Source organism: Poecilia mexicana, unplaced genomic scaffold (genome assembly GCF_051168715.1).
Source record: "Poecilia mexicana isolate PSO_F unplaced genomic scaffold, ASM5116871v1 scaffold_4, whole genome shotgun sequence".
Taxonomy (NCBI): Eukaryota; Metazoa; Chordata; class Actinopteri; order Cyprinodontiformes; family Poeciliidae; genus Poecilia; species Poecilia mexicana.
In genome coordinates this window covers 27,960,271-27,976,731 of record NW_028263373.1, presented here as the reverse complement: position 1 = coordinate 27,976,731, position 16,461 = coordinate 27,960,271, and the positions used below count along the sequence as shown (strand labels likewise).

The 16,461-nt window shown below is 38.7% G+C and overlaps 1 protein-coding gene across 1 annotated transcript in view; it reads left to right on the top strand.

The window, feature by feature from the left end:
* The window catches only part of oca2 (oculocutaneous albinism II), a 43,681-nt gene that overhangs the window by 11,700 nt on the left and 15,520 nt on the right, over positions 1-16,461 (top strand). The window contains exons 9-17 of the mRNA XM_088005146.1: positions 2,635-2,706; positions 2,959-3,024; positions 3,314-3,370; positions 4,095-4,219; positions 5,150-5,288; positions 8,631-8,763; positions 11,467-11,614; positions 11,880-11,937; positions 12,155-12,263. Of these exons, the coding sequence (XP_087861272.1) occupies positions 2,635-2,706; positions 2,959-3,024; positions 3,314-3,370; positions 4,095-4,219; positions 5,150-5,288; positions 8,631-8,763; positions 11,467-11,614; positions 11,880-11,937; positions 12,155-12,263 (907 nt within the window). The remainder of the gene's footprint in view (positions 1-2,634; positions 2,707-2,958; positions 3,025-3,313; positions 3,371-4,094; positions 4,220-5,149; positions 5,289-8,630; positions 8,764-11,466; positions 11,615-11,879; positions 11,938-12,154; positions 12,264-16,461) is intronic.

Sequence of the window (16,461 nt, the reverse complement as noted above, 5' to 3'; positions counted from 1 at the left end):
TTTTTAAATGCATCGTATGGCTTTTTGCCCAGGGCAGCACATCCAGGAAGGGGCAACGGGACAAAAAGAAAGTTAAAGTTACATCAGTCTCACTCACTCAGAAAGCTCAGCTGGTTAGCATGGCCACCCATGATGGTGGATAAACAGTTTCTCTGTAGCGGTAAGTGGTTTCTTCACCATTAGCAGGCTGAGAAGTGAGTACACGAAATTGATTGACAGCGCTAAGGCCCGCCTCCTGGCTCTGATTGGTTGTTTTTGGTTGGGAGTGGTGTGTTTCTTCAGACCCAGTATTAGCTCAGGAAGGAGGTGGAGGAGATCGATCTTTTCACAGATTATCTGTCTCATGACAAACTGTTACGACATAGTGACAGTTTTAACTAATATGTAAAAAAATAAAAAAATAAAAAGTTTTAGTAAAAGTTGGATACTGGAGGTTTGAATGGGTTAAAACTCAACTCAATTATGTTGCACTAAACAGACTCTTTAAGCTAAAATTTCAGATTTTTCAAATCTTTTATTGGTAAAAACAAAAACATTTTCAATCCTTTCTTGGCATCAATGAAAAGCAAAACGTATTGACTGGGTTATCATACAGTTATTAGAGTTAATGCTTCCCATAAATTACATATTGGCAGCAAAATAATGTTTTTGTTTTTGCAGGACGTGTTTAGTCAGGGGGGGAGCAGGCATGCATGTTTGTGTGTTGGGAAACAGACGATAACCTCTTGGCACCGTTCACTTGTTTCTCCCACAGACACTTTGACTTTCCCACATGTGCATCAGTCATTTTTTTCTTTCCCCCTCCCCATTGTCAGTCTGCTTTTGGATTTAATTAAAACGAGGCCGTCTCCCTGATCCTGGCAGGGCGTGAACTCACACAGCTGTTCCAGGGAGGACAGGAAGAGGGAAGGAGAGGAAGATGACAGCGCAGTTATGATCCGCACAGACGCCGTCGGTGTTAATGACGCGTCCACTCTCTTTTAAAGTCTCTGCCTTTGTGCCATGCAGATGGCTGTGCGTTTTCGCCGAGCCGCTGCTTTATTATCCCCATCAGGTCTCGGGTTTTGTCTCGGCCTGACGCGACCGTCTTAATGAGAGAGCCCGCGCTGCTTTGTCATTCGGGACATCACAAAAGGAATCCACTGGTGTTGGTAATTGGACACTAACTGGGTTCTCTATTAAAACATTCATGGAAGACCGACGTAAAGAGACACATTTCCATTTTATCTGCCGTGACAAGAGAAAGAGAAAAGCTTTTGTTCTTCTTCTTCTCCTCATTCATTATTTCAACAGATCTGTCCAGACAGACAGTTTTCAGACTGTCTGTAGATTTTTATCATTAATAAAGCTTAATAAGGTTCAGTTTAATTTGGAGTATTCAGGAGGATTCGGATTAAAGACTGTGAATATTACAGTAAAGATATTTAAAGTTTTTATAGAGGCAGTAATATCAATGTTAAAATGTGTGTTCTATATTTAAATTAAATTTAAAATGATTTTTTTACGACATGTATGATAACAGGACACATTTTTGCTGTATTTACATTGCGTTTATTTTGTGTCTTGAGGTTTTGTCTTAGGTAAACACAAAAATCTAAATCAGTCTATTAAAAACCAGACATGGGGAACATTTTTCACTGTTGTGCAAGTAAAAAAAAAAAAAACAGGAAGTAAAGGTGGCAGATCTTTGTTTTTGAAAACACGACGTTAAATAAAGAGGTGGTTTAGTTTACTGCTTTCCAGCCATTCCTCACAAGCTGTCTGCTTCATCGTCTGACGCACCCTGCTTGGCTGTCATGATGGATGCTGTTAAAGGAAGACGACTTTGAGAAGCGATCTTCTGCTGCTGTTTGTCCTTGAGAGCCACACAATGACTAACTGGTATCCAGCACAAAACAAATTATAAGAGGCTGCAAAACAACAACAACATTAAATATATCAGTATCAGTTCTTAACCAAAATAGTTCCTCTTACGGAAATCTATTCTGGAAAAGACACTAATTGGCATGAATGTTTTTAAGATAAGAAATCGCATTTTCATAAAAAATTAAGCTCAGGCCTGATTCATTAGGCAATTATTATTTTCATAAATTCAATAAAGGCTTCATAAATCTCAAATAATGTTTAAAACATGTTGGTCAAGTGCAGTGGATCAACATGTAACCTAACCCTTACTCACCCTAACTTACATGGTTGCTTACCCTTACTACCTAACCCTATCAATAATCAGTTTAGGTTTAATCAGTTGTTTTAGATTTTGATCAAGTAAGGTCCAAAAAAACTTAAATAACTCTTTAATTAACCCTCAAATATAAAACTGTGACACACCCATTAAGATGCCAACTTCAGCATAATTCACCTGACATGGTTTAAGACTTTAGTTCCTGAAACTGATTAGGCTGTTCAGATCATAAAGGAGGAGCCCATCACCCCACTGACTGTGAAATATTTCTGCAAACACGCAATACAAAACTTTAGATGGTTTATTTTTAGCAATAAACATTTATTAGCAGCTGCTCACTAAACCAAGCAACATTCTTGGGTAAGAAAGGTCAATTTCCTCTGTTTGAAATACATGTTGCTAAACCGTTAACACTGTGCATGTCTTAAGGTGCGCATCTTTTCAATTTTCAGATTGTGCACCGCACTCTGGCTGCCATGTTGGGATCGTTAGAAGCTTTAGCCGCCCTGGCCATCATTGGTGATGTAAGTCTCTTATAGGCCTTCAGATCAGCCACCTTGTTGAGGTAAAACTCAGTGAAACCTAAAACCTGCTTGGGAGATCTACAACTGCTGGTCATTGAATGGTTGTAAAGTAAAATGCTTTCCACTGGAGGTCTTTGGTAATACAAATACCAAAGACCTCCAGCTTTTTATTGACATAATCTGATGCTGGTTGGTGAAAGCCAGTCAAACACTGGATCAGACTGAATGATCTTTAGTGTGTTTTATTCACAGAGGCCCAGCCTGGTCACTGTGGTGGAGTGGATCGACTACGAGACGCTGGCTCTGCTGTTTGGCATGGTGAGATTCACAAAATGCATCAAGACGTCTTTTATGGAGAATTTAAAGGTTGTCACAGTTCAGCTCAGACGGAAACTGGTATTAAAAATAAATAAATAAAAATTGGGATTTTATTTAAATTGGAATCCATTGGAGCTGCCACACAGTTACCCTTTTCCTGATTACATATATTTTTGTCTTTCAGCACTTATTAAGCTCGCATCAATTTATCATCCATGGCGACTGCATTAAAAAAAACTGAAGGTGACGTTGTTGGTTTTTTTAAGCGGTGTGACCTTTTTCCTCACAGATGGTGCTGGTGGCCATTTTTTCAGAGACAGGCTTCTTTGATTATTGTGCGGTGAAGGTGAGTTCATGGAATAATGAGGACAATTAGAAATGGTTATTGTGTTAATGAAGATAACCAACACAATCAATCAATATGGAGTCCATTCAGAGCTGCTGACATTTAAGTGCATCAGTGTTTTTGCATTTTTAAAATTTTTTTTTTTACCTTTTACCATGTGGCATGGTGATGTCTTTGAAAATAGCTGCAAAAACAAAAGCTGTTGTTAAAAAGTTTCTTCTGCTTTTTCTTTTTCTTTTTAAACTTACAACCCAGCAATTAGGGTTCGGGTTTTAGTCGGGGTTTGGTTTGGGTAATTGTTCCCTTTTTAGAAATGAAATCATGTTTTGGAAAATGCCTTTTGCATTTGCTCAGGTTATCTGTGTCGAAAGTTAATTTCATGATATATAAAATTAATTATTTAATGATATATTTATTTCCTTAACTGTGTCATTTTTAACCCTCCACAAAGGTGCAGATGAAGACATTCTTATTCAATACATTTCATTAACAGCTTGCTAATATTATTTTTGGCATATTTTAATTTACTGTCTGATTTGAGTGTGTTTTTTTTTAAACTATTTAATCATATTTTATGGTTCAAACTTTGTTTTTGTGAAGCTTTTTGTGATTCTTATGTGTGAAATGTGATAATTTAACATAACTGGGCTACTAGTCATAGCAGAATAATCCATTATTAGTTAACATATTGCATTAACCTTGTCTCATTGTGATATTTCTTCAGGCCTACCAGTTGTCCAGAGGGAGGGTGTGGCCTATGATCATCATCCTGTGTCTGATTGCTGCCATCCTGTCTGCCTTCCTGGATAATGTGACGACCATGATGCTTTTCACTCCTGTCACCATCAGGTAGAGCATAGGAACAAGTAAAAAAAAGCTTATCCTTCATGCATGAAGTTTTAAATTGTCTCTTAAAATGAAAACATGTCCTGCAACAACAAATAAGTTTTAAGTACCCACGGGTGAAACGATTAATTGGATTAATTGCGATAAATCAATTATTGAAATAATTCTCGACTAATTTAGTAATCAATTAATCGTAAACTGAAAAATACAGACTCAATAAAAAGGCTGATGAAAAAAACCCGACTTACTCAGAGCAGTAACTGCAAAAAAGTTTTACAAAAATATAGACATTTTGCATTTACGATGAAAAACTTCTCTTTTTTAGCTTCATCTGGTTCAAACTTTGTAAAAAAAAAATCTCTTCTTAAAGCACCTTTTGCTTTCCATTTATTAATCTAAAAAGTACTCAAGAGTTTAGTAAATAATATTTTTTTAACTGCAGATGCATTTTTTTGCTACAAATGATCAAGCATACACTAAAGCAATGGCATTGTTATTACATTTTATTGCATCATGTCTTTCTTCAAAAAAGTAATTGCATTTTTTAAATGTGTCTTTTAATGTATTTCTAATAGTGTGTGAAAAAAGGCTTGAGTGGTTAAATGAACAGTTTTCAGAATGCACCAGTTTTTTGTTTTTTTTTTCCGATTAATCATCAGAACACTGGATATAATAGTCGATTTCTAAAATAATCATTAGTTACACCTTCCGCCTCAGCAGGGAGTTTTTCAGAATGAGCTGATCATAGAGGGTCCCAACATAAACAACGCTCAAATATCCGTGTCCTGGTTCCTCAGCTTTGAAACAGTGTGAACATGAAGGACGTAACGCTTTCATCTTTACATTTCCGTTTTTGTTTTTTTTTTTATTTCTGGGCTGCCGTCCGCTGCTCCACGCAATCTAATCAAGCTCCGTTCTCTGGTGATTTTGCAGGTTGTGTGAGGTGCTTAATCTAGACCCCAGACATGTCCTGATTGCAGAAGTAATCTTCACCAACATTGGAGGGGCCGCCACAGCTGTCGGAGATCCACCCAACGTGATTATCGTGTCCAACCAGGGCCTGCGCAGAGAAGTAGGCACTTTCACAGCTCTGTGAGCTTAAACACAAAACACTGAAACAACCCAGCAGCTCGGCTCAGCGTAATCTGACACATAAACCAAACACTCTGGGAGAACTGCTTTATGTCTTGTGTGTGTGTGTGTGTGTGTGTGTGCGTGTGTGTGTGTGTGTGCGTGTGTGTGTGCGTGTGACATGGTGAAAGGGAAATTGCTGATTTATCCGTGCAGATGGTTCAGGGTTGGGGAATGACGAACCCGTTCGGTGTAAATGTAACACTTTCGTGTCACATTTTCAATCAGCTTTCAGTTTCTGTTTACTCTGCTGAGTTAAGTGAACTAGTCCCCGTCGTTTCAGAGGCAGGTTCAAACACCGACACGGGTGACATTAGAGGAAAGTACAGCGGGGTCGAGTCGAACCAAAGCATGGCTGAAAATGAGCAGACAGAGTCAGAAACCGGATGTGATCAAGAGGCAGAAAGCTGAATAAACCAGGAACTGTAACTGAGGTTTGCAACTCTACTGAATAAAAAAGCAGGGAAGGTAAACTAAGACTGTTTTCACACCTGATAGCAATCTACCTGTGATAGATTGCACACCTGCTGTCTATCACAGGTAGATTGCAGGTGTTTTCTTTAGCCAGGGACAAGAAGCTGGTCAGAGCTGACAGGAAAAGGGGTGAAGCTAAATACAGGACAGTGTTGGACGAAAATCTGCACTAGATGTTAGACTGGGTGAGAATGGCCTAGTCTAAGTTCAGATCCAAATCAAACCGAGAATGTGTGGTGAGACTCAAATTGATGTTTAGAGACGCCCTCTATTCAGTCTGACTGAATTGGAACCATTTTGCAAAAAAGATCAGGCAAAAGTTAAAATTTCAATCTTTAAACTGGTTTACAGAGCAGAACGGTTCCAGCTGCTTCTTCAAAAGCACCGAAACCGAGAGGGGAAATACAAAATGGATGCCACGCTCTTTTGCTTTCTGCTCTGTACAATAAAATTCAAATAAAACACACTCAAACAGATCGAGGTCGACACTCTCCTGCTGACGGTTTCCGTTCCTTTACGTGGCGACGCCTTTAAGCGAATCGCTTTCCCCTGATAAACTCTGTGTGCTTGACGTTCAGCGAGGGTTGGAGTGGCCTGCGAGTGGCACATCCTCAGGACCCGTCTCTGATTACTGGAGATGCTGTCACTTCTGGTGCTAAGTGTAAATCAGAGTGTAATCTGCTTATTTGTTATATTGATTGAGTGCAGAGGGCTCGTAGTGACTCTGAGATCTGCAGAGGAAAAGTTGTTTTTAAAACCGCATCAGAAAGTCCCACTGAGTCAATCAGCAGTTTGTCACTGTTGGAAAATGCCACGGACCTGTTGGCTCTTTGTAAACCACACCGCTCTGCATTTTACACTCAGAGGTCCGCTGTGCTGCAGCCCTGGAAGACGTGACATTTTGCCAGCTGCTTGGTTTGGCGTCAGTCCAGAGCGTGTGACATTTTGGCCCTTTGCGTGTGTGACGGTGTGTGGTTGGCTCCGGTGCGCCGCGGCGTTCGTGGTCCGCTGTGGGACTTGTTCTTTCCCAGGTGTAAGCGCGGCAGGCGAGGAGCAGCGGCATGCTCGTTCCGTCATGTCTGGACTCTGATAAGCTCTGCTTGTGGCTCAGCATCCAGTGGTTTCACTGGGTGGGGATGGACAGGGGCGGTCCCAGCCTTTTTGGGGCCCTAAACTGCTTTTGTTTTGGAGGGGGGTTGGGAGGACATACCACATGTCTATGTGTGTGACACACCTACCGTTGTTAGCATCATTTGTAATTAGCATGCATTATACCAGTGCCATTATGACTATTGATTTTAACCTTAAAGGAGTAACGAAGTAAAAAAAAGAACAAAGAAATCATTTAGATTTTGAAATGCAGAGTTGTATTTAAGTGTGCCATTTTATTTTAACTACTAAGATCAGCTGATAAACCCTAAATTTAGTATCTTATGTTTCCCCAACAGTGGCAGCAGCCATCAACAGGAAGAGATGAATCCTTATTATTTATAAAAACAATACAGAAGTTGTTTCCCCATCTGTAACAGCATTTAGTTTGCAATATTCAATGTTATTTAAAATGTATGTATATTTATCTATCATGCTAGTTTGGTGCTCCTGGGGGCCCCCTGTTGATGTGGGGGGGCTCTAAGCAGCCACTTAGCTCACATATGCCTTGGGCCGGCCTTGTGTTGGGAGAAATGTAACTGCAGGATACGTGGGCTCGTTAGTGTTTTTTTTAACTTTCATATAAAAACAAAAAAATTCCCACACTGCAAAACGTTAAATCTTACAGATACGATCTGTATCTTAGTACACTTGAAATAAAACAAAACTAACTCACAACAGTAACTCTTCAGCAAGAAATAGGTGCCTTTTAAGTCAATACTTTCTTAATATTGGTGAAAAAGCTACTGGTTATAAGTGAAGTTCACTGCCAGTGGAACAAGACATTTTTTCCCATATTATAATCTAAAATATCTATAATCTAAAATGTCCCTGGCAGATTCTTTCACTCTGAACTGGTTCTTTTTCATCAGTACTAAAATGGTAAACGGACTGAAGTTATAAAGCGCTTTTTCAATCATTTTGACCACTCAAAGCGCTTTACATCCATCCATTCGCACACAGTTACACACCGATATGCAAATCAGTAGGCGGGTTGGGGTTAAGTGTCCTGCAACAACAAATAAGTTACTCACCCTACAGAGCCACAGCTCTTATATTGTGCTGAAAAGTTACTTGTAAGTTAGCTTTGTCTTATTTCAAGTCTACTAAGGTATTTGCACTAGAAACTAAACCAGAAATACTATTTAGGGTTTTCACCCTCAGATCTCAGGAGACAGAGAGCAGCTTTTGTTACAGGAGTGAAGCAGTAAGGTGACACAGTGAGAGGCTGTGTGACACATCGTCATGAGCCTCATGTGAGACGGCTGGCAGATCCTCCAATACGTCCCATTTGATTTATGCCTGATGATCTCATTTTCCACTTGGATCCTGCAGGTGTCACTATTAACCAGTTTTAAATATTTCGGATTATAAGTATTCAGAGTAGACCAACTAAAAACAGCAGGTTTCCTGTTTTGCTTTTGTGCTACGAGGATGAACTTGACTTGACCTGACATGGACATATTTGAAAAGTCACTCAGATGGATAAAACCCTTTACTCTGGACTCTCTTTTTTCCCCCCGCTCTTCTCATACATCATCAGTATTTTTTTATGTGCTACAACTGATTGCAGGACTCAGTTCGTGGCACCAGGAGAGATTTGTGAAATCCTAACCGTTTCTTTTTTGTTTGTTTTTTTCCCTTTCTTGTCGTGTTGCAGGGAATAGACTTTGCCAGCTTCACAGGCTACATGTTTCTTGGAATATGCCTCGTCCTCCTCACCTCCTTCCCTTTCCTCAGGATGCTCTACTGGAACAAAAAACTTTACAACAAAGAATCCATTGAAATAGTTGGTGAGTCACTGATTTGGACCACAGAAATAGTTTGATGGGCTCTGAGTTGAGGGCAGTAACCTCAAAGGAACGCTGCTGCTTCTGAGTTTCTGCAGTAGTTTCAACTGCTAAAATAATATGATATATTCAGCTGTTAGTCTGGTTTAGGTTTGTTTTTTCAGTATTTGTGACAAACTAATAGATGTTATTATGACAGGTTTCCACAAGAGAAGGTGTTTTTTTATGCTACATGCAGCAGATAATTTTTATTTATTTATTTTTTTAAGTTTGCAGCGACAGTGTCGCATAAACACATAAACACAGCCCTTAAACTTTTTGACTCTTAAATTCAATGTGTCTTACTGGCTTTTTATGTAACAGACCAACACAAATAAGTTAAATTGTGAAGTGGAAGGAAGCGTCACTCAAGTAAACAGAATTAATGAAACTAATTCAAAATATGGTATAATTTGTGATTGCAGTGCAACGAACTTTGAAAAATGTCCTAGATGTAATTTAAAAACCATTTTCAAACACTGCTGTTGTATCCTCATGAAAAAGAAGCTGACCGCAGCGTCAGCAGCTGGTGTCGAACATTGTTTGCGTCTTTTACCTCGGCTCACCGCCCTCAGTGGGGTCTGGTGACCTCACGGCGCTGTCCAGGGCACCGCCAGGCCGCAGTCAGAAGAGCCTTTTCACTCTGACGCTCAGCTGTTCATCATTCCCACTAGCTGGTGGTAACAAACGATTCGCTCGCCCAAAGTGCAGCCTGAGATCAGCACGTAACTCGCCTCTCTTATTGTCCTGCTGTCTGAACAGCAACTCTTCTAATGCGCTGCACCGCACTTGTTTTTATGTATCCTTTTAATTATCCGGCAGCGGATGCGTTCGTCCGTCCCTGAAGACCTGCTGTCCGGAGTCAGAGGAGGCTCATTTAAAAGGAATTAGGAGCACAGAGTATATTTGCTTTGCAGAATGATTTTGTCTTCCATCCAGGAATCTATATTTTCTTGTGCCGTAATCCTCTCCATTCAAGGCCCTTTGGACTCACATAATGGGGACGCTAATAAAACAGACATTTGTGGGAGATTTTTTTTTTTTTAACAATTCTTCCCTGCTTTGAGAGAATCCCACCAGGGGATGATTAAAGTGGAGACCACCAGGCTTTCCTGTGGTCACCTCAGCTCTCTCATTAAAGGAGAGGCAGGCCGACTGTTTGCTTCCACACTGAGCTAAAAGAAGCCGTTCCCACTCATGAGGGGCCCGTCCCATTCGGACCCTATAACCCATCTGTAAATCCCAACCCCGTGGACTCTCCGGATTCTCCGCCAGCTTGACATTCAGCATGTGGGTAAATCGGCTCCAGCCCCCCTGCCACTCCTAGTAATTGTGTGGATTTGCTTACAGGAAGTTTTTTTGTTTTTTTTTTAACTCCTCCACTTAGATCCTGTTTAGGTCACCTAGCAACCTTCTGAAAAAAGATGTCTCCCTCTGATGCTCGCATGAGAGTCCAGCACCCTGAGGCTGTATCTTTGTTTCAGCGTTGGCTGTCCCCAGGCTGGTCAATATGCTGCATTAGTCCCTCTATGGGGGACAGTGTAGCATATTGACCACCAGTGTCTTCTCATTCGGTCTCAGCTGTCGGCCGTTTTACCCTGTGAATGTACTGAACTTTATGGCTGTGTTGCTGTGAAGTGCAAATCGTGAAAAATTCAGCTCAGTTCAAGCTCTGTTGAAGACAGAATCCCGGTCCTAAAAGATGAATCATTACATATTTAACGCTTTATTTAATCGTGGTTCAAGCTGAATAAAGTTTTAAACAAGTACAGAACCTTCATGATGTGCTGCAGTAGGCGCCGTGAAACAAGAAATTGAATTGTATTTAGAATTTCAGTGACTGATTTAATTCTTCCACAGAAAGTGTTAGACACAAAGCACTTCACTTTTCATATGTTTTGTCTTTTAAGTTTAACTTACTAGTAAATAGGGGTATAAACATACAGAAATGATTTTTTTACTCAAGTAAGCCACTTCATGTAAAAATAAATTGCATATTTAATTATTACAAAGCACATTACTAATCACACACACACACACGCGCACACACACCCACATGCACACACACACACACTTCACTTGTATGGAGTAAAAGGTAAAAACATGGGAATTTTACCATATGTAGGTAATCTTTTTAGCATAATATATCATTATTTAAACAACTTTCTCTTAAGTCGTATGGTTTTGCTTTCCATTTTCAAAGAAACACTGCATTAAAAACATAATAAACCAAAGAAACATCCAACAATTACAACAGATTGAGATTACATGTAGAGCAGAGTTCAGTGCCACTCCAGATCGTTAATATGACTTGCAGTCAGAAGAATCAAATTGGAAAAGCTAATTGTTATTTATTTACATTTTATACCTTCAAGACAGTTGGATATATTTAACCTGATATTTAATGCATCTTTAATTAGTTGATTTTTGGTACTTTTGGTTCTCCATATGTGATGTAAATAAATAAGAATACCCTTTTGCTATTCTTATTTATTTTCATTTTACACTATCAAGATAGTCGGATATATTTAATCTAACATTGAATGTAGCTTTAATTCATTGACTTTTGGTGCTTTTGGTCCTCCGTACATCTCTGTAGGAGTTGTGCATTGATGCCTTTTTGTGTTTTGCCTCCCCTAAATGTGTCTGTTTGTCCTCTAACTCCAGAACTGAAGCATGAGATCCTGGTCTGGAGGCAAACGGCTCAGCGCATTAACCCGGCCAGCCGGGAGGAGACAGCTGTGAAATGCCTCCTGATGCAAAAAGTGCTCAACCTGGAAAATCTGCTCCACAAGATGATGAAAACCTTCCAGAGGTTAAATGAAAAGCCCTCACTGCTCTTCTGTGTCACTCTCAAAATTGCATTTATCACATATCACAGAACTTGTTTGTTTTTTGTTTGTTTGTTTTGTCCGTAATTTTTTGTCTGAAATCCAAACATATCTCATTTTAAAGTTTCTCACATCCATAAAATATACACAAAATTCAGTCAGTATAGTTGTTAGTATAGTCACATGCCATTCAATTATTTTAATTTTTCTCTCTAGATTAACACGACTTCTGTTATTTTTTTCAAACAGGCAAATTTCTCAGGAGGATAAAAACTGGGAACAAAACATTCAGGAGCTGCAGAAGAAGGTGGCGTTTTGATTTTTCCCTTCAGTAATATTTCTCTGTCTGTAGGAGTTGTGCATTGATGCTATCTGAGTAATGAAGTGGGCCGAGTCTTTGAAAGTTCACTTGAGACAAATACCATCAGATCTGTGATAAAAATCAGCTTTTCAAAGCCAAGGAAAATATGCATTATATAAATATATCTTTTTTTCTTTTTTTTTTCGTTTTTTTTACTCCACAGCACAGAATAACAGACACGGTTCTGTTGGTGAAATGTGCCTCCATCCTTGGTGTGGTGATCTTCATGTTCTTTCTCAACTCCTTTGTTCCCAGCATTCATCTAGAGCTGGGTAAGTGCTGCACTGTCTTCATCAGGCCTACTCTCGCCTTTACTGACAAATTCTACCAAAACGTGAACTTTGATGTTTTGTTTTCAAACCATAATCTTGACAAAAATCCTCTGCAGAGCATGATTCTTAACATGCTTCAGGATGAGATGTTGCAAAAGGCTACTTTGAAATATAATTTCATGTTGAACCTTCTGTGTATTCAGTCTGAAACACTTTATCTACACACTTTCACATGCAATATGTGTGGTCAGCCAATCACACGACAGGAAAACTCTCTGGCATCTGAATGTGGTGAAGATGACTTCCTGGAACTTGAACTGAGCATCGGTTTAAGATGCTCAGTTTAAGCAAGAGCACAAACTGAGTATTATAATATATTTATAATATAAATCTCTATATTTATGTTATATTTATAAATATCTATATTATTTAGAGAATGGTCTGATTTAAAGGGGTTGTATGTATATATATATATATATACATATATATATATATATATATATATATATATATATATATATATATATATATATATATATGTATATATATATATATATGGTGAGTGTATGCCTAAAAGCTACGCAAATGTCATCACAATGACCAGATAATAAGATCACTTCAGCTCATGCTATGTTATGCAAACGCTCAGTTTGCACTGACAAAGATTCGCTCACTTCATCTCAGCATGCTGTACGCTTGGAGTGACTTCAGCTGAAAGCAGCTTTGCGTACTTCCTGATCGGTTCACCTTAAAATGATTTGACTAATTGGGAGAATCTGTACACCACAGATAATTCACCTTCAGTCAGATTAGAGGCTGATGAAAGCTGGCCCAGGAAATTTTACACCAAATATTCATCATCAAAATGAACTAATGAGCTGAATAAACATACAAGGAGTTGATACTTTTCCCCCCCACATCTAAACTAAAGTAACACAACTTTTGATACGGAGGAAAACGCACTGTGAGAGAGGAAACAGTCACTTTGACAGCGGCTTCAACATACTTGAATACATCTATATTTTTTCATTTGTTTGATCCCATCTTGTTCAGGTGTACACAATGTCCCCAGAGATCAGAAAGGCAGCTTAAAATTTGTTACATTTGAAAATAATTTTAAATAAAATATGCAGCCCACTTTCTTTTAATCTTTCAGCGTATTTTTTCTAAACTGCACTCAAATTAGAAGCGGCCTGGGTCGGCTGGAGTTGGGTCTGTCAGACTCTTAAGCACCTTTCTGAGTCAGACCTTTACAAATAAGCCTCTTTTAATGAGTTTATCACAGGCGTGTTTTCACCACAAACACCTGAAAAGATTAAAGCCTAATGAGTCAAAGTGGCTGCTGTAGGTTTTTACTTCTGTTTGACATGCGCATGATTGTAATCACCAGTGTTTTGGGTCATTATTGGAGCTATAGCAGAGCTTAGCGTTAGCGTAGCAACACGCCTGTCGGGTTCTAAAGTTGAGTAAGAAAATGACTCATCACAGTCAAAATGAAGCCTTTTGTAGTTTCCATGAAGTTGATGAAACTGTGTTTGTGGCGTGGAAAGTGAAAATCGTCCATGAAAATTAACATCAATATGTATATTTTGTTTTAATTAAGTACATCTCTGTGAACTTTTTTTTTGTTTTTACTCTTCAGCGTTGCTCATATTGAAAATAAAATTTTCCCATCCCAGTCACACCCAGACTCTGTTTGATTTAGCTCTGGACTTTGACTGGGCCATTCCTAGCTAAACTAGTCCCATTTAGCACAGCTGCATGTTAAGGACTGTTGCACTGCTGAAGAGATAAATTTCCAACCCAGTCTTACGTCTGTTTCAGCCATGAAAAGGTGAGCTGTTCCTGATGTTGTTGAGAAACCTCCCCACACCATGATGCTGCCACCACCATGCTTCACTCTGCAAATGAGAAAAAAAAAACTATGTGGGGTGCTACTAAAAATTTTTTTTGCTAGATCCACTATTTTGTTGCCTTCTTAAAATAATGGCCTGGCATTTTTTTTTTTTTTTTTTTTACTAAAAGTAATTTTAGTTAAAAAAAACAAAAAAACAAAACACCACTTCTTTCTTTCCATATGATGTTTTAGGCAAAAAACTAAAAATAAAATAAGATTTTATTTAATATATTATTTTAGGAAGGTGGTGATATTAAAATAAAGTTTGCTATTTTTATTTAACCTTTAACGGATAAAAATCCACTGAGATCAAATACTTCTTTTTCAAGGGAGTTCTAACCGAGAGGCAGCAACAAACACAAGACAAGACAAACTGAAACAGCTGAAGGAAAAATGTCGAGCTATGAAAAACAGGTACATGCCATTGAATCGGCCTCAAGAACATTTAGTTTGGATGTAAAAACACTAAAGAAGAAGAATTTAATCCGTCTAGAAGTTTCTTGTTCCAAGAAGAGGGAGCAGAGTGAACAAAAGCTTTCTTACTCAGATCAGAATGAGCGACAGGGGCAGAAAGAATCAGCAAATAATGTGAGTGAAAAACATAAGAGTCAAAACGTCTCAGTGCAATTATCAGCAGGAAATTATTGTTGCACTTCAACAAAAGCATTTTTAATATGCTTAAAAAATGGTCTTAAAGTTCACTTCCTTAGAGTGCAATTATAGACAGAGGAATTCATACAAATTTACATAAATTATTTTCTTTTACACTTTTTGTGAAACAGTTTTGTAAATTCTTAAAAAGTCAAATTACTGATTCAGCCACATTGAAAGCACATTTTTTAAAATCAAATGTAACACGCCAAAGCATTACTACATTTACACTGCACTTAATTAGAGCATTATCAGTTTCATTCATGTTCCAGCAAACACCATCCAAGTCAAAGACGACACAAATATGTTTCTGCTGTTAGCCACACGCAGTTTTCTGCACGACGTCAGGTGTCTGTGTCTGCCTTGGCGGCTGCGCCGAGTTAATTACAGCCACTGTTTGGGTGACATTCATCAAACGGGAGCGACCCCGCTGCACTGCGTTTCCTGTCGCACGTGGAGGGGGGCCGGCGCCCGTTCAAACACACATCGCTCACTGCAGGCGCGCCGCCGGTCAGAGTCAGGCTTGACTGCAGCTGCAGGTCGGCCCGGCCTGTTCGTTCACACGCTCCTTCAGAATTAAGTCTCATTAAAATGTCATTAGCTTGACATGTTAGGATTTAATTGCTGCTTGATTCTTCACCAAGTGATTCAACTCCGGTGCGGGGAGTCAGATCTACTGAAATTGCCATGTTTGCGTTGCCACCACTGTGCTTGGAATGGACCAAGTGCAAAAAATAAACGCTTTACTATTCTATTTTATTAATCTGTACAGCATTTGATGTTAGATTCTTCTATTTAAACAGTTCTAGGCTCTAGAAGGAGCATCTGCCCCCTTGCTCTTCTTTATCTTAATTTATTGTATTTCTTTCATTATTTCTCATAATATTGCTCATAAACGATAAGCCATTCAGACGGTCCTCAAATCTATTTTAGTTGGAATTTTCTGGGTTCTCTCATGCTGACTCCTGGTTGTGTACAGAAGATAGCATTAAAAGGATTGTTCAAGTTTTATGAATTATTGTGCTTTATAAGGATAAAACAACTTTTTATCTTTACTTTTTATCAAAAACACACCTGGAGTGTTCCCTTGATTCTTTCCCATATGTTTGAGAAATCCTTTAATCTCCATGGCAACCATTCAGCTGTTCAAAACGTCTTGGAGGACTTAGCTCCGCCTTCGAGACGCAGCTCCTCCTCTGAGCTGCAGTTTCCAAGCTTCCACCTCGCACCTAAGTTGTCATCTTTTTATAATCATGCTTTTTGCATTCTCTACAGATAGATTTTATTACAGACTTGATGTCCAAATCAAATATAATTTCATAGTAAAAAGACCTCAAATATCCACCAATCTTTAAGTAAAAGCAGAGCTGGGTGTGCTTAAATTTGTTTACTTTAATTACAAAATTTTGCTCAATCAAGCGAGCATTTTTGGAGAAAAATGACTCAAATTCTGATGTTTATTCCTCTGCTGAGGTACAGACTTCTTTCATAAAACAAAAATAATTTGACCTTCCCACATAAACAAGACTGTTGGTTTCATAAAATGATTGCATGTTTAGTTTGTTGTTGAGCATAAAAAAAATAATCGCAAAATGTTTTGCAGTACTAATAATGAAAAAAAAAATTGTTGTGAAGCACAAATACTTTTAA